The sequence below is a fragment of the Palaemon carinicauda genome, chromosome 38 (assembly GCF_036898095.1).
Source record: "Palaemon carinicauda isolate YSFRI2023 chromosome 38, ASM3689809v2, whole genome shotgun sequence".
NCBI classification, from domain to species: Eukaryota; Metazoa; Arthropoda; class Malacostraca; order Decapoda; family Palaemonidae; genus Palaemon; species Palaemon carinicauda.
Window position 1 is genome coordinate 22359751 of NC_090762.1, and position 27500 is coordinate 22387250.

The window sequence follows — 27500 nt, forward strand, 5'->3', positions numbered from 1 at the left end:
TTATGGAAGGATCTCAGAGACAAAGCTGAGATATGGTCCCATGGCTGTACAATAGCTTTATGGAAGGATCTCAGAGACAAAGCTGAGATATGGTCCCATGGCTGTACAATAGCTTCATGGAAGGACCTCAGAGACAAAGCTGAGATATGGTCCCATGGCTGTACAATATCTTTATGGAAGGACCTCTTGAGGTCAACAATAAATAGTGGATGTGGGTGCAAAATTATGGGATAACAAAATAAGCTATGGATGAGATATAGAGTGGTTAATGTTTGCAGATGATATTCAGCGAATTAAGGACAGTGAAGAGAAACTGCAGAGGCTGGTGAGACATTGAAAGTGTCTGCAGGAAGAAATGGTTGAGAGGAAATGTAAGCAAGAGCACAGTAATGAAAGTAAATGAAATAATGAATTATAGTATGGATGGTCGAAAAATGGAAGGAATTTATTTATATTCGTATCTGTGTAAATATAATTCATCATAGCAGGATGAGAAATATGTTGTCATAAAATAGAAACAAGGAAAGTAGAGCAATGTAAGCAAAAGATTGACAAGACATTCAGTATTGCCCATTAAAGACAAAAAGAAATGTATAAGAGAGGTTTGTTGAACCAAATCTCCTTAACGAAAGTAAACCAGGGGTGTTCAATGTGAAAGAAAGAAAGAAAAAGAAAGGTTTACGGAACAAGAAGACCTGAGGGGATTGAAAAATGAGAAGATATGCAGAAGGGAAAGGTCAAAGGTTAGAGTATTTTGTGATAGTTTGGATGTGTGGACAGAATGGATAAAAAATATGTTTGTGAAAAGAGGTGTTTAATCCTGAAAATTTATCATTATAAAGTACTATGAGGTAGGAGAGAATGGCGTATAATTCCAATATGTTAAGATGTAAGAGGAGTTGAAGATGTAGATGTAAGAGGAGTTGAAGGTGTATGATTCTTATGTGAGAGGAGGCAGAAGAGGAATATGCATAATTGTAAAGCACTAAGAACTAGGAGGACAGGCAAGTTTGAAATTCTAAATTCCTAAGTGGTAAAGGAGAGGAAGGTTTGAAATTCTAAATTGCCAAGTGGTAAAGGAAAGGAAGGTTGGAAATTCTAAACTGCTAAATGGTAAAGGAGAGGAAGGTTTTAAATTCTTAATTGCTAAGTGGTAAAGGAAAGGAAGGTTTGAAATTCTAAATTGCCAAGTGGTAAAGGAGAGGAAAGTTTGAAATTCTTAATTGCTAAGTGGTAAAGGAAAGGAAGGTTTGAAATTCTAAATTGCCAAGTGGTAAAGGAGAGGAAGGTTTGAAATTCTTAATTGCCAAGTGGTAAAGGAAAGCAAGGTTTGAAATTCTTAATTGCCAAGTGGTAAAGGAAAGGAAGGTTTGAAATTCTAAATTGCCAAGTGGTAAAGGAAAGCAAGGTTTGAAATTCTTAATTGCTAAGTGGTAAAGGAAAGGAAGGTTGGACATTCTAAACTGCTAAATGGTAAAGGAGAGGAAGGTTTGAAATTCTAAATTGCCAAGTGGAAAAGGAGAAGAAGGTTTGAAATTGTAAATTGCTAAGTGGTAAAGGAGAGAAGGTTTGCAATTCTAAATTGCTAAGTGGTAAAGGAAAGGAAGGTGTATAATTATGAAGTGTTAAGAGGTAGCAGGTGAATAAGGATGTACGAGTATAGTTCTAGTGTCAAATGGTAACAGTATAGGAAGGTGTATAATTTTAAAGTGCTAGTAAGCGATGAATGTGTAATTTTAGGTGGTAGGGGGAGAGAAATGCGTTTAATTATAAAGTGTTCTTTGGGTAAGTGTGGAAGAATGTGTATAATTCTAAAATGCCAGGAGGTAAGAGGAGAGGAAGATGAATAATTCTAAAGTTCTAGGAGATAGGAAAAGAAAGTGAGACAGGATAAAATGAAGGATAAACGTGGGATGGAGAGCTTTTGGTGAATAAAATATGATTATGGAAATTAAAATGCCACTTTCTCTAAAAGGAAAAGTATTCAATGAGATGGTCTTACCAGTATTAACTTATGCATTAGAAACTTGGAGCTCTACTAAAGCCTTAGAATCTAAGCTAGTTACAATTTAAAGAGCTATGGATAAAATAATGATGGCATTAACAAAGAGACAGAAAAAAAAACAATAAGGATACTGTGTGTGGTACTGCCACATACATCCATGTAATAAATGTAATGGAGGGTGACAATTTAGACCAGTAGGTTCTTTAAAATCCCGTATAATGGCCAGAATACTGTCTGCATTGCACGACGTCGAGTAGCTTCAATCCCTCGGTGGCTGTCGTGGAGTCGATCCAAGGTGCGTCGACGGAGGGCTGCAGGGATGACAATCCGGGGTCCGTACAATACCAACTCTCCATCCGCGTAAAGGTTGTCCCGCAACTTCCAATACGGGAGGGCGGAAGCGTGGAGATTATAGCGGTTGGTGGGAAAGCCATTGGATACGTAGTGAACGAGACGACTGTAATCTTGATCCTGAGATGCGGCCATGCGGATTTCTTGTAGAGACTTATCCTCTTCGATGATGGGTCCTGTTGCCTGGTCGTCAGTAGAAGTGGCGGTGCTGGTAACGATACGCCTGACATGTGCAGTCGAAGTAGTGCATTCTTCTTCATCTTCAGGTGTGGGGCAACTGGTTGGGGAGCGAGACAGGGCGTCTGGTATGCAAAGTTGTTTCCCTGCGCGCCATACTGTAGTGAAGATGTAGGGGGCCACTTTCATCTTGAGACGTTGAAGGCGTGGATTCTCAATAGCATCCAGAGTGTAGTGATTGAGAATCGGTATCAAGGGACGATGATCAGTCATTAAGGTGAAATGCTGAAGTCCGGACAAGTAGAGGCGGCACTTAGCTATAGCCCAAGTGACTGCAAGTAGCTCCAGCTCTATGGTGGCGTAACGAGTCTCAGTATCCGTAAGGAAACGAGAGCCACACTGGACGAGACGCATCTGACCTCTGCCGTTATCTTGAAGTAGGGCATAACCGAGACCATATAGGCGTGAGGCATCTGTTTGTAGAACTACAGGCGAGGCAGGATTGAAGGGTGCTAGGACAGGAGGTGAAGTCAGAGCTGTCTTGACTTTCTTAAATGCTCGCTCATGGTCAGGCGTCCAGACGAATGAGCGTTTGGGGCTCATAAGTGGGCGTAGGGGCTGTGCTGCTGCTGCAATGTCTGGAGTGAAGTCGGCAAGTTGATTGACAAGACCCATAAACGACCTGACATCTGTCACGTTAGACGGTGTAGGAAAGTCCCGTATAGCTGATACCTTGTCAGGGTCTGCTGCAATACCATCGGATGATAAGACATAACCGCAAAAGTTAACTTTAGGGGCGGCTACAGTGAACTTGTCCTTGTTGAGGGTTATGCCATATTGACGGCATCTGGTCAGCATCTGGTGCACGTGTTGTAGGTGGGAAGGGAGATCCTCGTCGGAAAGGAGGATATCATCTACAACTTTCACACAGTTGGGAACACCTTGTAGTGCCATATCTCCACGGAGGCAGTATGCATCACCTGTTGCTGAAAATCCCATTGGCCCACGACAGTGCTGGAATCTTCCGTACGGAGTTATAAATGTAGTCAGGTGGCGGTCCTCTTCTGCCAACTCCATTTGCCAATAGCCATGCAGGGCATCCGCTGTGGTGAAGTACTTCGCAGTAGGAGAGATATTGCGGACAGCATCATGGGGCGTTGGTGATGGGTGTGTAGGGCGGGCTAATTGAGAATTTAGATGGGTGTGATCCACAGTGATGCGCACACCTTTGTCCTTGGGTACCAAGACCATGGGATGGCACCATTCAGAGGGTTCGTCGCCTGCTGGTCTGATGATTCCTTGTTGCACCAAGGAGTCAAGTTCTTCTTTCACTTGATCTCTGAGAGCAAACGGAATGGGCCTGGGCGTATGGACAGCGAAGGGTGTAGCGCCAGGTTTCAGGTGAATCCTCATTGGAGAGCCTGTCATTTTCTTTAGTGGCTGGGTTTGTAGATCCTTCTTGGATATGAGGACGTCGCTGAAGTGCCGAAGAAAATAGTCCTTAATAGCTGCAGGTGACGTCATAGCGGAGGCAGGAAACTGAGCGCATCTGTTGACATGTGTTACCTTGAGGATAGGCTTCGGGAAGTCCGGTGACACTATGGCAAGGGCTCGGCAATGTTCACGAGAGAGGAGGGGAGTCTGGATATCCTCATGAACATGTATGGTTGCTGAGCAAGACTTGTTGCCAAGACGAAGTTTTGCCTGGAAGTATCCTACTCACTGCGCCATGTGTGTGGTACTGCCACATACATCCATGTAATAAATGTAATGGAGGGTGACAATTTAGACCAGTAGGTTCTTTAAAATCCCGTATAATAGAGACAAACGGACATAAATGTGACAAGCAGCGGGGAGCAGGCCCATACTTGTCGATACAGTGACCACTGAACAATGACTGACTATTATATGCACATGGCGGAAAGAAAGGCAGTGTTGACACATCTAATTACATTGTTGCCACGGTGCATAATGAAAAAGTGGTCGTACAGTATATGTAATGGGAAAAGATAAATGGAAATAAATATTATTCTTCTACGAAATAATAATAAAGCAAATGTAATGTTCATAACTGTACGTAATGTAAATAATATATGGCATAATATTAGATATCTATACAGATACGAGATGAAACTAAAGCAGAGGATATTCTAACATGTAAGAACAAGAAATGGACATGGGCAGGACATATAATGAGAATAACAGATAATAGATGGACACTAAGAATAACAGAATGGACCCCTAGCGATTGCAAAAGAAGCAGGGGAATGAAGAGAAGACGATGGATTGACGAACTACGAAAATTTGCTGGTATAGACTGGCCTAGAAAGACCATAAACAGACGGGAGCGGACCATGTCTGAAGCTTTGTTGTGGCTGATAATGATGATGTGATATGTTTTAATTTATGAATATAAGAGCATTACAGCCAGGTCTAGGTTTTTCTTAGTTTCTTTTTTATTGTGTATTTAATCTGTTCATTGCGGAAAGAGAGAGAGAGAGAGAGAGAGAGAGAGAGAGAGAGAGAGAGAGAGAGAGAGAGAGAGAGAGAGAGAGAGAGAGAGAGAGAGAGAGAGAGAGAAATCATTTGATAACATTCTTATGAATACAACTCTGGCTATGACAACAAAAAGATTAATTTAATTGGATGAATTTAATTAAATTATTCCATGCATAAAACGCCCCTCATATTAATTAGAATCCGACATCACGCGAATATCTTTAGCAATTTGCGGTAGATGACGTAACGATTGGAAAGGATTTGCAAATTCCAATAAAACAATTGCAAATTTTGCACCAAATTCTTGGGTATTAGGTTTTAGGCTTTTTCATTTTTATTCAGCCCAGCGTATCTCTTCCATTCAGATAGTCAGATAGTTCGAGTAGATACTAACTTAGAGAAGCTACAAGAATGGTTTGTTATTTTGTTAACAATTCAGTGATGAAGAAGTTCAAGAAGGTATGGAGTAGCCATTCATCTTCAATTTCATCTGGAACGAATAAGTTCTCCAATACAGAAAAGGTCACGGGTGAGGAGAGAGAGAGAGAGAGAGAGAGAGAGAGAGAGAGAGAGAGAGAGAGAGAGAGAGAGAGAGAGAGAGAGAGAGGAGAGTTTTGTCCACTTTTCTCGCATCAAACATGGCGATTTACTTTTCATATTGACTCTCCTTTGATGTTGATCGAAAATAAATATTTAAACTTGCCAAGATGAGATTCAAATTGAAAACAACAAATGGACAAATTCGTCATAAAAAAAATCTTAGCAGCTTTGGTTTTACTAAGTTTCAAGAGGGATTTTATGAGATGGTGGCACTTCTCAAAAAAAAAAAAAAAAAAAAAAAAAAAAAAAAAAAAATTGTGGATCGCATTATTAACTCCCCGGAATATTTTCCTCAGTGCCGTCAGTGCACCTCATGTCGTACACTTTAGCCATTATTATTATTATTACTAGCTAATCTACAACCCTAGTTGGGAAAGCAGGATGCTATAAGCCCAGTGAGGAAAGGAAATAAGGAAACAGAATAGTACGATTGATTGTACCCTCAAGCAAGAGAACTCTTTCCCAAGACAGTGGAAGACTAATAAAATTAATGCAATCCATGGAAGATGTGACTAATTGGCCCACGCAAACGTAGGAAACACATATAGGGGTTATTTTTGTAATAGCAAATGGGATAAATGCGATTACCTCAGATGGCTTCAGCATAGTAGATATAAACGGTATAAAAAATAACAAATCTTAGCCCAGTGGATAAGTGGACTGTCTAGTCTTGTACCATTCAGAGGTATGGGTTCAAATCCTATCCTGAGTAGATGCACTCATCATTAATGAATACAAACTATACTCAATTTTTTTAATGAGGCGAATTTGCACTTACTCGCAGCGGTGCCCTTTTAGCTCGGAAAAGTTTCCTGATCGCCGATTGGTTAGAGTCATCTTGTTCAACCAATCAGCGATCAGGAAACTTTTCCAAGCTAAAAGGGCACCCCTGCGAGTCGGTGCAAATATGCCTCCCTAAAAAGAATTGACTATAGGTTATGATATTCCTAATGCAGAGAGAATTTGGTATTAAAACTAAGAATATATATTATCTATAGAAAATAACGAAAGGAGAAAGGGAAAAATAAACCCATAATTATTCAATTGTGAAAATGAAACTGGGAAAACTCTTACCTTGCAAATAATTAAGCTGGCTGTTGGTGATGTTTGCTACCTTCACTTGGCGGCCGCAGTCCCTACCTGCATCATCGACGACCATTGGAATGAGTAAATAGATTAGATTAATAATTACACCCTCTTTCTATTATATATATATATATATATATATATATATATATATATATATATATATATATAAACACATATGTAATCATATACATATATGTGTATATGTGAATATACCAAAATACACACATAAATATACAAAGTATACATACGTGTATATATATATATATATATATATATATATATTATATATATATATATATATATATATATATATACACATATATATATATGCATAATTATATTATCTATTTTGAATAAATTATTTCCTGACACCAATGAAAATGACATGCATGATAAAGACTACCAATTAAAGGCTTGACAGATTTTGAATTTTATATATGCCGTAATTAGGTAGTGACCTCAATAAATTTACAAACGCAAAATTCATATATGTAAATATATACTGTATATATATATATATATATATATATATATATATATATATATATATATATATATATATATATATATACTGTATATATATACTTTATATATATATATATATATATATATATATATATATATATATATATACTATATACATATATATATATATATATATACTATATACATATATATATAATATATATATATATACTATATACATATATATATACATATATATATATATATATATATATATATATATATACTGTATATAATACTTTATATATATATATATATATATATATATATATATATATATATATACTGTATATATATACTTTATATATATATATATATATATATATATATATATATATATACTATATACATATATATATATATATATACTATATACATATATATAATATATATATATACTATATATATATATATATATATATATAATATATATATATATATATATATATATAAACACGTAAACAAATATATTAATATAATATATATTTATTCTAAAATGGAAAAGGAGGGTCTTCGTTTGAAGTGTGGTACTGAATCATTATCATAACCTAGATGATAATATTTCTTTTAGAGTTAGTTAAAAAGTATTATAATCTGAATGGCTCTTGGTCTTGTTTTCTGGGGGAAGTTCTAAAGGACATCTGATATTAGATTGACGGAACAAAATAGAGGTATTAGGACTTGAGAGAGAGAGAGAGAGAGAGAGAGAGAGAGAGAGAGAGAGAGAGAGAGAGAGAGAGAGAGAGAGAGAGACGGGGGAGCTCTAAAGGAGATCTGATATAAAATTACGAAACAAAAGAGGTGGTAGGACGTATGAGAGAGAGAGAGAGAGAGAGAGAGAGAGAGAGAGAGAGAGAGAGAGAGAGAGGAGAGAGAGAGAGAGAGAGAGTAGAGGTTGTAGGGTGCATAAGAACGGCAGATAGTTAGGAAATAGTTATACGAGCTTCTACAATAAATAAACAAGACTTTAATTACAGAATATGTACAAAAATTACTTCAATGTAAGGGCGGGAGGGATACTGTAGAGTCATGAAAGTAAACTTACCGTTGTCACCGCAGAGAGGTCGGCCTGGAACACTGCCTGGAACACTGCCTAGGAATCCTAGCATGGCAAGGTCATCATCTGAAACAAGAAATTAAAGTCTTCTAACTTTTGAGGTTTTATTATATGGATTAGGTGGGAGTTCTGTCGTAAGGTTTTGGTATATCTTTTCAATTATTATCTATATTACTCGATTTTCTCATATATAACTTTCTCTACAGCTTTTTCCAAACTTCCATATCATTCAAACAGTTGATGATTAAATTCTAAACAAAGTGAAGTTAAAGCTATTTTTAATTCTATTGTTTTGCCAAAAAGAAAACTTATAACATTATTAGAGCTTCTATTTCTAGATAATTGTACGAGTTTACACAGAATTATTAGGTGATGAATAGGAAATGAAAATTAGTTTTTCTTTTTTAAAGAGTCGAGTCTTCAATCTTCATAGTTAGATATGTGTTAATACTATTTAGTTGAACGTTATGCAACACTTATTCTTTTGTAAAAGTGACGTTTTTCAACGCGTACATAATATGAGAGAGAGAGAGAGAGAGAGAGAGAAATCGTAAATATAGGTTGCTTCTCGTGAGGCAAAGTAAGCCTGAAACAGCCTGATAAGATAAGAATACGAAAGCCCATCTTTTATCTTTTGATGCTATAGCAACGGATATTCGAATAGACTGACGCCTCTTTATCTTTTCCACGTGATTTTCAGACAGTGTTTTATTGAAATGCTCATCAAGTGGTGTGTCAGCTAACGTCAACGCCAATCCCCGACGATATACATAAATAAGGTAAACAAACGCCAACGCACGGGAATTAAGATGAGGCTCGCAGCGTTTTTGCCCAATGGTTTACTCGAAAGTTAGGAAATAAAGAGGCGTGATGAAATCGAAACAGCATATGAACCAGTTTTTCTCCTTTTTCTTCAACCTTTTTTTCTCTTCTGAGGTTGTTGGTAGGCTTTTTATAACGAACATAAAGTAAACTGGTTCATATAAGTTAATTTTGGAAGGTTTTAGATGAAGATAACTTTGAAGTATATACGATGTCTTAAATTATATGATTTGGGAAATAGTACGGCATCGTCCCTTCAATGGTATTTTAGTTTTAAAAACCAGGAATAAAAAAATTCTTATGTAAAAACAGTCGAAGATATCTATACAGGAAGTACAGCAATCCTAAAACTACATAAAGATGTGAAAATTTCTATTGAGAAAGGATTTAGACAGGGAGACCCCATCTCTTTTAAATTATTCACAGCATGTCTAGAAGTTTTTAAAAATCTAGATGGGAAAAACGTAGGAATTAACATTGATGGGAAACACCTCAACAACTTTAGATTTGCAGATGACATAGTTGTGTTTAGTGAATCATGGGATGAATTACAAACGATGATAGAAGATTTGAATAAAAAATGTAAGAATAAAAATGAATATGAATAAAACTAAGATGCATATTCAACGAAAATGCAGAGAAACAACAAATAAGAGTTATAGTACGAGTCCATAGAGATTTTTAATGAATATACATACTCAAGATAGACAGTATGTGCTTCCCCAGGACACGAGGCCGAAATTAAAGAATGATAAGCATGGGATGGAGATATTTTGTAAAGACAATGAGATTATGAAAGTAAAATGCCACTTCCTCTAAAAGAAAAATATTTAATGAGGTGGTCCTGCCAGCATTAACTTGTGTATCAGCAACTTGGAGCCTTACTAAAGCCTTAAAACATAAGCTAGTTACAACTCAAACAGCTATGGAAAGAATAATGATGGAAATAACACTAAGAGAAAGAAAAAGAGCAACATAGATACGAGAGCAAACTGATGTAGAGGATATCCTAACACTTGTAAAAAAAAAAAAAAAATGGACATGGGCAGGACATATAATGAGAATGATAGAGAATAGGTGGACATTAAGAATAACAGAATGGGTCCCTAGAGATTGCAAATGAAGCAGTGGTAGGAAGAGAAGATGATGGATTGACGAACTAAGAATGTTTGCGAGTGGGGACTGGCATAGAAAGACCAATAAACAGACTCAATGGAAGGCATGTCTCAGGCCTTTGTTCTGCAGTGGACTAGTAACGGCTGATGATGATGATGATGATGATGATATATATATATATATATATATATATCTACTAGATATATATATATATATATATACTATATATATATATATATATATATATATATATATATATATATATTATATATATATATATATATATTGTATTTATGCATACAAATGCAAACATGGGTGTATCAGGGGAATTCTTTCGGAAAATAAAAGGCAGAAGGTATTACCAAGAACTTTCACGTTTCTAATGTACGTATGTATGTCTGTTCTTGCTCGTGTAATCGGATACAACAGGAAAATAAAGGAAAGACTTTCGCCAGATTAATCATGCACCGTAGGGGCATTTTATCTTTATCTTCATCAAAAAAAAAAAAAAAAAAAAAAAAAAAAAAAAAAAAAAAAAAAAAGAAGAAGAAGAAGAAGAAGAAGAAGGAAGAAGAAATGTTTACAGCATTATTGATTAAACATATCACTGTGTTAATAAACATTGAAGCAAAGCAATGACTACGCAGCGCTTGTGTTTTGATATCTAAAACAAATCTCTCTCTCTCTCTCTCTCTCTCTCTCTCTCTCTCTCTCTCTCTCTCCTCTCTCTCTCTCTAAAGGCGTAAATGAAAACGACATTCGCTAACAAAAGTTCGACACTAAGTATCGCTTTTGCTTCCAGAAAACTTGATCTAAGGTCAACTTTTGATTTGTTTCCGGGTCTTATCGAAGACATTATAGTTTTGAATTCCTTAGACTTTGGGCCCTTATTAGGATCCTTCAGAGCCACTGGTTTTCAGGAAACGCCTACACTATTCTTGAAGTTTCCAATATCTAAGGATCCTTTAACACCGCTACTTGACTTTCCCCAAAAGTTACTGTGAAGTTCATCTTGATCCTTTGTCTTGAAAATGATGGAAGGAACATTTTAGATTAAGAGGAGGTTTAACTATTCTACCCTTTCTGAGTAAGGGTTCCATCACGTGGTGAATGGGTTTGTGTAACGGCATGATCAGCAAAGCTGTATTATTCAAGGACACCCATACTAAGTTGGTTTGTTGTAAGCGATCAGAATAAAGTCTTTCACCATCACCATCCTCAGTGGGCAGCGTGGTGATGAAAACTGCCAAACCCAAGACATGGATAAAGACGTGTCTTAGGTTTTTGTCCTGCAGTAGACTAGGAAGCAACTGTATTTGTTGTTGTTGTTGTTGTTTTTAGCTATTCTGAAAATTACGGACAGTTTGCAATTAAATTCAAGAGTAATGAAACAGAGATGATAAAATAAGTGACTAGGTTGCGTTTTACTCCATAAGCATAACTGTTTGGGTTACCTTCACAAGCATAGGTTATTCGTATTCCAGTTTCCCCCTAACATGCAGTAAAAGTTTATAATCATATCTTTCAATACATCAAGTATATTTCCCATTGTTGGTTATAGAAACGACGATGAAAGCAGGTGCAACGATTGTTTAATATCCGACGTGGAAATTACGACATTCCATATTTTTCTGCAGACAAATTACTTTCCAAATGCGCGAATCTCGTCCTCCCCCCCCCCCCAAAAAAAAAAAAAAAAAAAAAAAAAAAAAAAAAAAAAAAAAAAAAAAAAAAAACTTGGAAACCATTTTATTTCTTCCATTTGTTTTATTTCATATCTGGTTGTTAAAAAAATAATTGTTATGAATCTGGAAATTGATGGAATATGTTACACGTTGTAATCTAGACACCCGATTTATGATGTAAATTTTGAGGAAACGTCATCATCATCATCTCCTCCTATGCCTCTTGACGCAAAGGGCCTCAGTTAGATTTCGCAATCTTCAGTTTTTAAATCAATACCAAATCCACTCATCATCTCCCCCTTCACGCATCATAGTCCTCAGCCATGTAGGACTGGGTCTTACAACTCTTCTAGTGCCTTGTGGAGCCCAGTTGAAAATTGGGAACATAGATGAACAAAATAAAAGCATATAATAAAATTGGTTATAAATATTCACAAAGAATATATCAATCATAAGGAGTAATTCATAACTTTATTAGAATTATAACGGAAAGTTAGGTTATAATATTTCAAAAGCAGAACAGAAGGGGTAAGGTTCAATATACTTATAAGACGAATAACACGAAGTTATACAAGTCACAAGAGTAAGACGCCCAATAAATTAAGTATGAAATTCTAGAGCATCTCCTCCTATATAATAAAGATACAAGTTACAAGAGTAACACGTCCAATAAACTCAGTACAAAATTCTAGACCATCTCCCCTATATAATAAAGATACAAGTTACAAGAGTAAGACGTCCAATAAACTCAGTACAAATTCAGAGCATCTCCCCTAGATAATAAAGATACAAGTTACAAGAGTAACACGTCCAATAAAACTCAGTACAAAATTCTAGAGCATCTCCCCTATATAATAAAGATACAAGTTACAAGAGTAACACGTCCAATAAACTCAGTACAAAATTCTAGAGCATCTCCCCTATATAATAAAGATACAAGTTACAAGAGTAACACGTCCAATAAACTCAGTACAAAATTCTAGAGCATCTCCCCTATATAATAAAGATACAAGTTACAAGAGTAAGACGTCCAATAAACTCAGTACAAAATTCTAGAGCATCTCCCCTATATAATAAAGATACAAGTTACAAGAGTAACACGTCCAATAAACTCAGTACAAAATTCTAGAGCATCTCCCCTATATAATAAAGATACAAGTTACAAGAGTAACACGTCCAATAAACTCAGTACAAAATTCTAGAGCATCTCCCCTATATAATAAAGATACAAGTTACAAGAGTAAGACGTCCAATAAACTCAGTACAAAATTCTAGAGCATCTCCCCTATATAATAAAGATACAAGTTACAAGAGTAAGACGTCCAATAAACTAAGTACAAAATTCTAGAGCATCTCCCCTATATAATAACGAGCAAGTGCCTAGCTACATATATAATATATTCATATTTCTTTCCAGTCACACTTAGATGTATAACTACTCAGTCTCTCCCCGTCCCTTGGGTAGGGGGAGAGGGGAATAGTTATACCCTGGTGAGAGGGGTTGTATTTAAGAAAGGGGGAGGGGGTGGGAAGAGTTGAATCTGTGTGTGTATATCTTAATATTTACCCGTCATTTTTGTATGATCTCGTACTTAAGCAGATAGATTGGGCTCTTTTATGAAACCTGGCGTTGCAACGTGCATGGTCACTAAATTCGGAAAAAGAGATTTGGATGGAAGAAAAAAAATCACGCAAGTCCAAGGTTCATTCACCACATTAAAAGAAAGGTCCATGCACCCTTTACGCTCCGAAGCAAGGGAAACAAATCCTCAGGGTCTTCTCGAAAAGGTAAAATGAGGACAGCCTCTTTATCTCGTTATCTTCAATAACCCTCTCATTAGTGTCGCAAGAGCAGAGAGAACTCCTGCCAAGAATATCCTCTTGCATGGAGGTGCTGTTAAAAGTCTGGTCAAGATTGTAGCGAGAATGGTTTCGAAGAATTTCTATAAGGTTTTTCTTTTTGACATTTGAAGGCATTTATTTACCAGTATGCATTTAAACAGTTTATTGTAATTTGGGGTAAAAAATTATCATTAATATCATGGTAATATTATTTGAGGTAAAAAAATTCATAACGTTTGTCTTACGATTGCTTCTGTTGTTACTATATAAAAAAAATTGCAAAAATCATCATTATTTTGCATATCTTATCAATAAGCAGTTACATTTTACATACTTTACCTTATGATTGATTACGGGATCGCCTCTAACAGTAATAAAATCATATAATAGATTATTTTGGATTTAAGTAATTATACTATACAGGAAAAATTGCATAAAAAGAAATTAACACACCGGTAAAAATTCGTACACAACACCAACACAAAGGCAGTTCAACCTGTTATTTAGGCAAATATTTCCATAACACTTCATCGCAAAATTACCCTTTTATGTCTATCCCAGTGAGGTTCTCACTTTAAAAACACAATATGCTTAAAATACACCAGCATTAGTATCCGAATAAACATGGCAGGCGGGAAAGGGCAAATATCCACACGCTACGTATATTACTCTACTCATAAGCTTTAGCGTTTGTAAATAAATTCTCTTGAAGGCCAGGCGTCAGGTTACGGTAGAGAAATTGTTTTGGAATTAGCCATCTATTGTATCATTAGTTTTGTTGAGGATATTAACTTTTCCCATATTACTTCAAGGTTTTTCTATTTGCTTATTGGCTTCTGTTTCAAAGGAAAAAATGAAGTATTCATGAGTTTCATATATATATATATATATATATTTATATATATAGTATATATATATATAGTATATATAGTATATATTATAGATATATATATATAATATATATATATATTATATATATATATGTACATATATACATATATATATGTACATATATACATATATATATATATATATATATATATATATATATATATATATATATATATATATACACTTATATATATATATACTGTGTATATATATATATATACATACACACACACACACACACACACACACACACATATATATATATATATATATATATATATATATATATATATATATATATATATATATATATATATGGGTGCGTGTCAAGATTACTTCAGTTATTTATTTCAGGCAGGCCAATCCGAGGCAATAAGCTGAGCCAGAATTATAAATTGATAAACTAATTTCATATAATTTTAGACAACACAGACAATGGTGGGCAAATATACAATTTTTATAATAAATAGAATCATTTGATAACTTTTAATCTAGCCATAATTAAATTTTCTATTTTTGATGAACATTCTCGTTAGTGTATAGGGCAATAAAATGTGATTTGTCCCCCATCAAATGAAGTCAAATATTCTATATAAATGCAGCTCTGTGATGTCAAGAGGTTGATATATTTTAGGCAATTCGTAGAGACTGAAGTTAATCCTGGGATTGTGAGCAGCACAGAGTAGAATGTGAAATGCCAAATAGTATACCTAGCAAGGGGTCTGAAAAATTAGCATATTGCCTGCTTGAGAGAGAGAGAGAGAGAGAGAGAGAGAGAGAGAGAGAGAGAGAGAGAGAGAGAGAGAGAGAGAGAGAGAGACTGGAACTGAGAATAAAGCCATAGATGCAAATTGGATGAGAATGACTCACGATGCAGAAAGTAATTTATTATTGGTTAGATTTGCTGCACCAGATTTGCAATAATGCTTTCGAAACTATTACTATTATTATTACTAGCCAAGCTACAACCCTAGTTGGAAAAGCAAGATGGTATAAGGCCAAGGGCTCCAACAGGGAAAAATAGCCCAGTGAGGAAAGGAAATAAGGAAATAAATAAATGAGAATAAATTATCAATATATCATCCTAAAATCAGTAACAGCGTCAAAACAGATATGTCCTCTATAACTATTAACAACGTTAAAAACAGATATGTCATATTTAACTATAAAATGACTCATGTCAGCCTGGTCAACATAAAAACATTTGCTCAAACTTTGAACTTTTGAAGTTCTACTGATTCAACTACCCGATTAGGAAGATCATTCCACAACTTGGTAACAGCTGGATAAAACTTCTAAAATACTGTGTAGTATTGAGCCTCATGATGGAAAAGACCTGGCTATTAGAATTAACTGCCTGCCTAGTATTACGAACAGGATAGAATTGTCCAGGGAGATCTGAAAGCTATCTTTATCATCTGTAATAAAATATTCTCTCTTCTCTTTTTTAACTGATATTGCCTACAATAATCTTGAACTGGATCTTGGTGTAGGTGAATATTAAGGTAATTTTTCAAAATCATATTCTGTGGGGATGATATTCCCTCTAGAAAAAAATAATTATAACATTAAAAAATGCTACAGGTGAATATAAAGGTAATTTTCCAAAATCATATCTGTGGGGATGATATTGTCCTTAAAAAAACATTTACAACATTTAAAAAAAAAAAATCGTTTCTCAGTTCAGCTTATGATAATTGGTCTGGCTTTCACAATTTTCACAAAATTCTACGATAAGTCCCTCATCCTAATACTGACTTTCCATTCCTCTTGGTCCACTTCACGATGAGACAGAGAAGGTTCCGTGATTACAAATGAATATCCCATTTCCATACCCTGAATAGGCATCGGTGGACAGCGTTCTCTTTTCAGATGACCTGATTCTTCGAAGGGCAAGGACAAGGGCAAAATAAGCGAGTGGAAATTGTTAATACGTCCTAAAGACATCCGATTACAAATGAGCGACTGTCTTCGGGACCCTTGATTTGTCATCCGAAGAGGGAGAATTCGGCAAGGACTAGAACCATGTGATTGCGAAGGAGGGGAATCCAATCATTTGGCCGTTTAGGAGCTGTTATCTTGCATCTTATCCTTGAGGGTGAAGCTGTTCTAAAAGAAGAACAATATCTACAGAAGAAGATTTCTGAATAAACAGTAGAGGGAAGAAGTTAATCAAATAGGTAAAAGGCAGCACGGGGAAAATTATTCTTAAAAAATGAAAAGATAAAAAAAAAATAATAAAAGATCAATCAAGCCTAAAATTACTGGAAATCAAATACAAGACACTAATACGATAAAATGCCTTGCATAAAAACTCTTGAAAAATATTCCTTCATCCAAAAAATAAGTTCATTCGTCACAGTGCCACTTCAAATGAGGTCCTTATACCTAATGCTACTCCCAGGAGAGAGAGAGAGAGAGAGAGAGAGAGAGAGAGAGAGAGAGAGAGAGAGAGAGAGAGAGAGAGAGAGAAAGATTTGCTCTAAGTGTTTGGCTTCAAAGCTCGACACCAAATGTTAAGAGCGACAGATAAACATCAGAGCTCAACGCTACCAAATGGAGAGAGAGAGAGAGTGAGAGAGAGAGAGAGAGGAGAGAGAGAGAGAGAGAGAGAGAGAGAGAGAGAGAGAGGATCACACATCTCTCGTAGCTTGATGTTGACAAACACTTTTAAGGATGACCACGTTTCCATTTCATCGTCTCTACTCGAGGGTCCACAGTAAATATTTGGCTAAAAAGAAGAAAAAGAAGAAAAACTTCCATTCCCCAAAAATGGTATACGTACAAGAGGACTTTTATTTACTGGTAATAACACTTATAACACTTCTGATATTTTCTCATTGATTACTTTAAAATTCAAGTTTTTTTTTTATTTCGCTTTAGTGTTGGTGTTTATGGGAACTTTAAATTGATCATTATATTATAATCAACTGTAACAATTTAATTACATTCATCATCAACTGTAATAATTTAATTGCATTCATTTATCAACTGTAATAATTTAGTTACATTCATTCATCAACTGTAACAATTTAATTACATTCAATAAACAACTTTATTAATAGCTCAATAAATTCATTATCAAGTATATGATTTCATAAGTAAAATAACATTATTTCAAGTATTAAATGTTTGTAATTCTAATATCAGTGCCCGGTATTTTCATTATTAACTCGCAAGAATTTAATCATGGATACAAATAATTTCATTATCAACTCTCAAGAATTTAATTCTAATTTGTTAGAAATTTCATTGTGAACTTGATCATTTCGTAAAATTTCAACCTTTTATTTATCGACTGCAATGTGTTTGGGGAGTTTTAGTTATTTGCATAAAAAATTGGTGTTGCAAATGTAAAGGTTGAACTGCCGCTTTCGCTTTCATTAACAGTGAATAAAAGTTAAACTGTCGTTCATTAACCAGCCTGGTATATTAACTGTACCATAAGAGCAAAGACTATTGTAAAAACGTCGTAGCAACGGACTGTATTTGACGGTAAATTTCAACATAATTTTTTTCATTTAAAAAAAAATTCCTCCCTATCATTAAACTGATATTCCTTTTACAAATTTATTTATTCCATTAATATTTTAGTCACCTTGTTTGTTTGTATTTTATGATTATATCAGAGCAAATCAAATATAGTTTCAGAGTAATGATGACTATGGCATATGATTGCAAAATAAGTTAGAGGAAGAAATCGCTTGCTTGAGAGCTTTTCGTATATTTAAATTCCACATATATATATATATATATATATATATATATATATATAGTATATATATATATATATATATATAATATATATATATATATATATATATATATATATACATATATATATATATATGGTGTGTGTGTGTGTGTATTATATGAGAGAGAGAGAGAGAGAGAGAGAGAGAGATAGAGAGAGAGAGAGAGAGAGAGTGTTGCGTGTAGGAAAGTACGGAGACGTTAATGTGATAATTGATAAAAAAGTGGAAAATGAATAATAAATGAATACTATATATATATAGAGAGAGAGAGAGAGAGGAGAGAGAGAGAGAGAGAGAGAGAGAGAGAGAGAGAGAGAGAGAGTGAGAGAGAGAGAGGTCTTATTTAAGAGCTTATTTTTAAAGTAGTTAAAATGGAAACAAGTAAAAAAAAATAAAGGCAAACAATATTATTCCAGTTTCAACAACCCATTTGCAAATTAAATTGCAAGAAGATTTATTGCCTTTGATCAACATTGCATGCGAGAAATACGAGATTGCACTAGGCAATATTACAAAAACTACTAAATATTTACGCTAGTCAGTCATTAGTCTACTGAAATGCCCAATATTACGTGATACACAATTTCATATATCTAAAATCTCTCTCCTCTCTCTCTCTCTCTCTCTCTCTCTCTCCTCTCTCTCTCTCTCTCTCTCTCTCTCTACTGAATAATATCCCAAGGGATACGAATGTAGGGTAAAACTGAATGAAAATGTTTACATAATTATTGGGAAACTAGAAACCGAAAGTACTAATCTTCTACAAACAACAACAACAACAACAACAAAATGCTATAATTTCTTGTCTACTGCAGGACAAAGGCTTCAGACATGTCCTTATTCGTGTCTGGGGTTTGGCCAGTTTTCATCACCACGCTGGCCACTGCAGATTGATGATGGTGGGAGATTTTCGTCTGATGGCTCACTGAAAAGTAATCTAGTATGGGTAGCCCTGACTAGTACAGCTTTGCTGATCATGGCGGTACAAAAACCCTTTCCACTGCGTTAATGCATTCCCGCTAAAAAATAAACAAGGGGAATACATTTCATCCCTGAGCAGTGGTAATACAATTCATCTCGATCTAGATATTACTGAAGGGAAATCGATATTATCGCGTGAGGAATTACGAGGCAAAGTAAAAAAAAAAATAATGTAATCAATAATGGATAGACAAAAATTAGATATGGGTCGGTAAGTGAAGAACTCAGCCGAAGATAGACGAAATTTTCAACCCGCATGCGGACGAAGATTAATACGTTGACGGAGCCAGAACGTGTAGATGAATTCCAAAGAGAGAGGAGAGAGAGAGAGAGGAGAGAGAGAGAGAGAGGAGAGAGAGAGAGAGAGAGAGAGAGAGAGAGAGAGAGGGGGGGGGGGGGGTCACAAAATGCAGCAAAGTAACCCAGCAAAGTAATGAAACCAAAAAAATCTTCAGTGGCATTATAGAACTTTAAGATTTAGAAATGAAGTAAAAAAAAAAAAACGATGGTAAAAAATACATTGCTGTCACATTTGACGTAAGAGCCCGTGTAATTACGAAAACCACACTTTCAAAAGACTTTCCAGTTAACCAGTTTTAATGTAATTGAATATCACATAAATGGCGATTTCAATTACCTTTTATAGTTCTTAAAGTAAGCTATCCTAAAAGGATATTCTTCATCGGGTCTCGTCTAAAAAGGGCCAATATATCGTCCATTAAAAGAACTAGAGAATTAAATATGATAAACTGAAACACATTAAGAAATCAGAGGGACTCTTAGTAGAGACCATGCCTTCGCGACGCCACGCAGTCTTATTTTGCTCTTAACTCCACTGCGTACTTGTACTTTGGTGTACTTTCTTCAACATCTAATGGATTTGTCCTTGGGTCATACACCACATGCCCATCAAGTGTTGAAATTGGTTCTGTAGTTTTTGTGTAATGCTGTTCATAAACAAAAAGTAAACTAACAAAATATTTGTTAATTACTTAACATTACTATTTTCAAAGTATTGCTACGTACTTGTACTTTGATGTACTTTATCCAAAATGTTAGAGATTCCTCCTTGGGTCATACCCAATGTAAAATTGCTCTCAAACAAACAACCAATGACGGGTGATACATACCCTTCGCAAAATTTTCGATTTTAGCAAGGCTATGACACTGTCAAAAACGGATTAGTCAACTCTGTCAAAATTATTCGGCGTCACAATCATCAGGGTTATCAACGCCAGTCAATCTCAAATAAACTAGCATTACAAACTGATTATTTGATTGATCAGATGATATTCGGATATCTTCATCTCCCTACCTTAGCTCACCCCACCCCACCCCTCCCCATCTCCTATCTTTATCTTCAGTGGATCTTTCCATAATCTTAATTCCTTCCATCTTTTTTCGTTATGTCCTCTTTGCCAATCAATTTTTATCCCTCATCTTTAAAGGCCATGTATAAAGGTGGGATTATCTCCTGTCCCGTCCCTGCCAAAGGCTCGTCAGTGGTATTAACCTCAAATATACACATATATATAATATATATATATATATATATATATATATATATATATATATATATATATATATATATATATATATATATAATATACACACACGAAAGGATTGTCGGGTGTTATTAACCTCATATATATATATATATATATATATATATATATATATATATATACATATATATATACACATATATTATATATATATATATATATATATATATATATATATATATATATATATATACTGTATAAATATATATATATATATATATACTGTATAATATATATATATATATATATATATATATATATATAATATATATATATACTGTATAAATATATATTATATATATATATATATATATATATATATATATATTTATATATATATATATATATATATATATATATATACATATATATAATCTTAGTAAGAGTGAAAAGATAGATAAGCGCTTTGAAGTTAAGTTTGGTCATATGAAAACAATAGACGTGTTAATTAAAAGTGTACTGTTCAAAAAATACTAGACGGTAAGAGAAGAAGAAGGCCAGACGGAAGGAAAACGAGAAATGAAGATTCTTGGTATCTAGGAAGCGCAAAAGGCCGTGAAAATAGGGGGTGAGTAGCGCAAAGTATATAAGGTGGGTTCGACGAGGTACTGAATAGTCCTCTGTGAAGGTGTAGGAGAGAACTTTTGATTCGTCTACAGCTCAGCCTTTAAACGCGTTAGTGAAAGTAGTAATTTGTTTTTTTTTTTTTCGAAACAAAGAAAAAATAATCATCCATATATCAGCCAGAAAGGTGAAATTCTGTATTTTCCAAAATCTATTACAAAATCTTTTTCTCATAAACGCTAACTTAGGTAATGTAATGGAACATAAGATATACCCAATTCCTTTAAATTATAAGACCTTGGAATTACCTTCAAATGCTTTCCTAATGTAAACAGGGGGAAAGGTTTATCTAAGAAGCATAGGGCCCTAGTGGGATAGATAGTGCAAGAGAGCAAAATGAGAAGATTATTTCCCATTTTCCTTTGATGGAGTCATTTATTGAAAAGGAAAGAATTGGACCTCGTAAACAGGTTGTTGTGTTAACGTTTAATTATTCCGGAAAATAATTAATTAGACAAAAGCAATGTATAAATAGTTTAAAGAGGAATAAAGTTGCAAGTATGAGGTAAGGATTTCGAGCCCTGGTGACATAGCCTGTCGATAGAGTATTTGAGCCCGTTAGGTTTCTTCCAATTCCCCAAGGAGAATAATTGGGTATCTATATGTATTTTATATTTTGGGGAATTTTTCTTTACATTAAAGTTAGATGAAGAAAGCTGACCAGAAACATCGACCCCGTATAGAATGGGAAAGGATGTAGACAAAGAAGAAGAAAGTTAATATTGTTGAGGGGCGTTGCATGGCAATTTATAAAAAGAGTTATTTGAAGAGGTAATCTATAGAAAGTTGAATAAGTTTTGTCATTAAGAACCTACCCACCTACAAAATAAGCCTCCACCTGCATGGCCGCCCACAACCACCACAAGAGAACGCACCCAATTAATCCACACGAGAACGTACCGTCCCCCCACTTACCCACATAAAAATGCAACCATCAACCCACCCACACCTACAAGCACGCAAACGCATACTCGCCACTCCAGCCACCCACAATCTTCGCTGACGTCACCTGTCACCAGGACATCAGTGATAAGATCCCCCACCCCCACCTCCACACAGGCAGTCAATCAAGCATCCTTGACGTTCGACCAGGGGGCAGTTTAATTATAGGCGTCCAAGCTCGCCTTTGCTAATGATTTCCTATGTACTCTTAAGGGCGAAACACATTAAGTCCCTTCTTTGTTCCACCGACCTAATTGCATCTCATCGCACCCTCTTCAGAGTCATCATCACAGGTTCTATTGTTCGCGGGGGGTGGGGGGGGGGGGAAGGGGGGGGGGGCACGTGGATGGGAACTTTAATTTTGGGATATTTTGTATGCTCAATCTCTTGATGCATGATGCTGGCGGGAGATTTCAAAGTCGGATTGATTTACGATTTCCTCTAATTATCAATGTATGTATATGTATATATATATATATATATATATATATATATATATATATATATATATATATATATATATATATATATATATATATAGGTGTGTATATATATATATATATATATATATATATATATATATATATATATATATATATATATATATATATATATGTATATATAAATATATATATATATATATATGTATATATAAACATATATATATATATATATATATATATATATATATATATATATATATATATATACACGCATGTGTATATATATATATATATGTATATATAAATATATATATATATATATATATATATATATATATATATATATATATATATATATATATATATACACGCATGTGTATAAATATATATATATATATATATATATATATATATATATATATATATATGTGTGTGTGTGTGTGTGTGTGTGTGTGTTTATGTGTATAAGTATGCATATATATGCGTACATTTATATACACTTATACACATTTTACAGATTATATATATATATATATATATGTGTGTGTGTGTGTGTGTGTGTGTGTGTGTGTGTGTGTGTGTGTGTGTGTGTGTGGGTGTGTGTATCCCAACCCTGATTAAGCATTGGTTGTTCTTCCCCTGTTCGACCAGTATGGCTTTAGTTTAGGGAGCTTCGAGAAAAAATAGTTGGTGGCAAATATTAACAAGCTAATTCAGCATTAATGTTGGACTTAAAATGGAAAAACAAGAAACAATTAAACTTGGTGTTCGTTTTTACTTGTTGAATATGTTAATGCATTAGCTTCAGGCAGAGAATGTAATTCATATGTTAATTTCTAGGCATAAAATCAAATTTTCAAAATATAATTGTGTTTTTCCATCATAGTTGATATAAATAAAAGTGTACCCTATTTAATATCGCTTATTTTCTTCACTTTCTATTCGATTTCATTATAAGTTAATTTTTACAAAGGAATATTTTAGTTCAGAAAATATATATGAAAAAATAAGTTGGTCCTCATAAAAGTAAACTGGAAAAATATTCATATTTTGTATAGGAAGCTAAGTAAAAGAAATAAAGAAACCACTATTCTATCATTATGATAAATGTCCATCTTCAATCAAACACAGTAAAATTTATGTACTTTTAAAATGAATAAATGAATAAACTATCCTCAATATATTAACTTTTACCACTGAATTCAGAAGAAAATAATCATTACTGGAAACAAAAACACGAAAAAACCACATTTATTTCGTTACTACTAGAAACAAAAGCTGTAAGTTTTCTACAATTCCTTAGACAAACTGTGAGCTTTCCCTCCAACACCTTAGCAAAACTGTGAGCTTTCCCTCCAACACCTTAGCAAAACTGTGAGCTTTCCCTCCAACACCTTAGCAAATTGAGTTTTCCTTCCAACACCTTAGCAAAACTGTGAGCTTTCCCTCCAACACCTTAGCAAAATTTAGTTTTCCCTTCCAACAACTTAGCAAAACTAAGACTACCCTACAACATTTTAGCAAAACTGAGTTTTCCTTCCAACAACTTAGCAGCAAAACTGAGTTTTCCCTACAATACCTTAGCAAAACTGAGTTTTCCTTCCAATAACTTAGCAAAACTGAGTTTTCCCTACAATACCTTAGCAAAACAGTTTTCCTTACAACTTAGCGAAACTAACTTTTCCCTACAACATCTTAGCAAAACTGAGTTTTCCTTACAACACCTTAGCAAAATTGTGAGTTTTCCTTACAACATCTTAGCAAAACTGAGTTTTCCTTCCAATAACTTAGCAAACTGAGTTTTCCCCTACAATACCTTAACAAAACCGTTTTCCTTACAATTTAGTGAAACTGAGTTTTCCCCACAATACCTTAGCAAAACTGAGTTTTCCTTACAACACCTCAGCAAAATTGTGAGTTTTCCATACAACATCTTAGCAAAACTGAGTTTTCCTTCCAATAACTTAGCAAAACTGAGTTTTCCCTACAAAACCTTAACAAAACAGTTTTCCTTACAACTTAGTGAAACTGAGTTTTCCCAACAATACCTTAGCAAAACTGAGTTTTCCTTACAACACCTTAGCAAAATTGTGAGTTTTCCTTACAACATCTTAGGAAAACTGAGATTTCCTTCCAATAACTTAGCAAAACTGAGTTTTCCCTACAACATCTTAGCAAAACTGAGTTTTCCTTCCAATAACTTAGCAAAACTGAGTTTTCCCTACAATACCCTAGCAAAACAGAGTTTTTCTTTTAATAACTTAACAGCAAAACTGAGTTTTCCCTACAATGCCTTAGCAAAACAGTTTTCCTTACAACTTAGCGAAACGGAGTTTTCCCTACAACATCTTAGCAAAACTGAGTTTTCCTTACAACACCTTAGCAAAATTGTGAGTTTTCCTTACAACATCTTAGCAAAGCTGAGTTTTCCTTCCAATAACTTAGCAAAACTGAGTTTTCCTACAATACCTTAACAAAACAGTTTTCCTTACAACTTAGTGAAACTGAGTTTTCCTCACAATACCTTAGCAAAACTGAGTTTTCCTTACAACACCTCAGCAAAATTGTGAGTTTTCCATACAACATCTTAGCAAAACTGAGTTTTCCTTCCAATAACTTAGCAAAACTGAGTTTTCCCTACAATACCTTAACAAAACAGTTTTCCTTACAACTTAGTGAAAATGAGTTTTCCCGACAATACCTTAGCAAAACTGAGTTTTCCTTACAACACCTCAGCAAAATTGTGAGTTTTCCCTACAACATTTAGCAAAACTGAGTTTTCCTTCCAATAACTTAGCAAAACTGAGTTTTCCCTACAATACCTTAACAAAACAGTTTTCCTTACAACTTAGTGAAAATGAGTTTTCCCGACAATACCATAGCAAAACTGAGTTTTCCTTACAACACCTTAGCAAAATTGTGAGTTTTCCTTACAACACCTTAGCAAAATTGTGAGTTTTCCTTACAACATCTTAGCAAAACTGAGTTTTCCTTCCAATAACCTAGCAAAACTGAGTTTTCCCTACAACATCTTAGCAAAACTGAGTTTTCCCTACAACATCTTAGCAAAACTAAGTTTTCCTTCCAATAACTTAGCAGCAAAACTGAGTTTTCCCTACAATACCCTAACTAAACCGAGTTTTTTTTTTAATAACTTAGTAGCAAAACTGAGTTTTCCCTACAATACCTTAGCAAAACTGAGTTTTCTTTACAACACTTTAGCGCACTTTGGTCAAGCACCTGAGCAGACATAAGGCCAACATTATTAAAATCCTCCGATCCCATAGAATATATAGCAGTCATCGTCGAGCGAAAAGGTAGGGTCACAGCGAGGCCTGTGTCACAGTTGATGAAGTAAATAAGATGAAGAGAAAATCCTGGAAACCCTTTCTAATGAACTCTCAAACTCTCATTACGAATTTGCTTTGTTGACTGATCATACAGACCTCAAAGCAAAGTGTATTTACCATGAAAGCCGTTTTTTTTATTTGCTTTAAATTGTAATTATGCAATTGCAATTTCCGCAATGCTGCCAGTTCACTTGGAGGTGGGTAGACCTTTATGTGCATATTTCATGTTATATCTGTTAAGGAGGTAAGCATTCCTTTTGCGAGTTCGGATTAGACTGGTCCTATTCTGAGCCAAAAAGAGACATGGAGCAGTAAATCTCGTTTCCCATCTATATGTATACACACACACACACATACACACATATATATATATATATATATATATATATATATATATATATATATATATATATACATATATATATGTATATATATATACATATATATATGTATATATATAAATATATACAGTATATATATATATATATATATATATATATATATATATATATATATATATATATATATATATATATATATATATATATATATACATACAGTATATGCAGTATTGCCGTCAGTATACATCTATCGGTGTAATGTGGGCATTACATAAATGGTATAATTAATAAAAGAACATTTCCTAAAAATCTTCTAAATGGGATTAAAGAAAATGTTCACCAAAATGATAAAAATATCAAAAATGAAAACTATTGCTTATCAAATCGCATTTCACCCCATTACTCTACAATCTGGTCACTCCGCACCTCATTCAATTTCCCTGTTTCCTTCCTCCAAGCCCTTGTTCCTCCCCCGCCTTCTCCTCTTGTCCTTCAAGTGACAGCGCCTCGAGGCTGACCATAAAGGAATGGGGGAGGGGGAGGAGGAGGTCATCTTCAATCAACATCTCAAACAGTCGCCTGCAGTTCTGTTTACAGGTCAAGGCGGAACATTTAAAATAACTAACAAAAACAGTTACATAATTTCTTATGTTACGGTTACAATTTGCAATTTGTTGATCAATTTCTTTTGTATTTTCTAGTTCTTATTGTTCAATTGTTTTAGATAATTTAACTTTATCAAACTTTATAGGACACCCCAAGTGTGTTGCGGATATTAATGGACGAATAATTGTTTTAAATGCTTCCCTTTTTCTCATTCTTGAAAGGTTTTACTTGACT

The 27500-nt window shown here is 34.3% G+C and overlaps 1 protein-coding gene across 2 annotated transcripts in view; it reads right to left on the reverse strand.

The window, feature by feature from the left end:
- LOC137630455 (uncharacterized) overlaps positions 1 to 27500 on the reverse strand; it is a 105847-nt gene that overhangs the window by 3195 nt on the left and 75152 nt on the right. For both annotated transcript variants that reach the window (XM_068361934.1, XM_068361933.1), the window contains exons 3-4: positions 8292 to 8369; positions 6707 to 6772 (exon numbers count right to left, since the gene is read on the reverse strand). In XM_068361934.1, coding sequence (XP_068218035.1) covers positions 6707 to 6772; positions 8292 to 8369 — 144 coding nt within the window. The remainder of the gene's footprint in view (positions 1 to 6706; positions 6773 to 8291; positions 8370 to 27500) is intronic.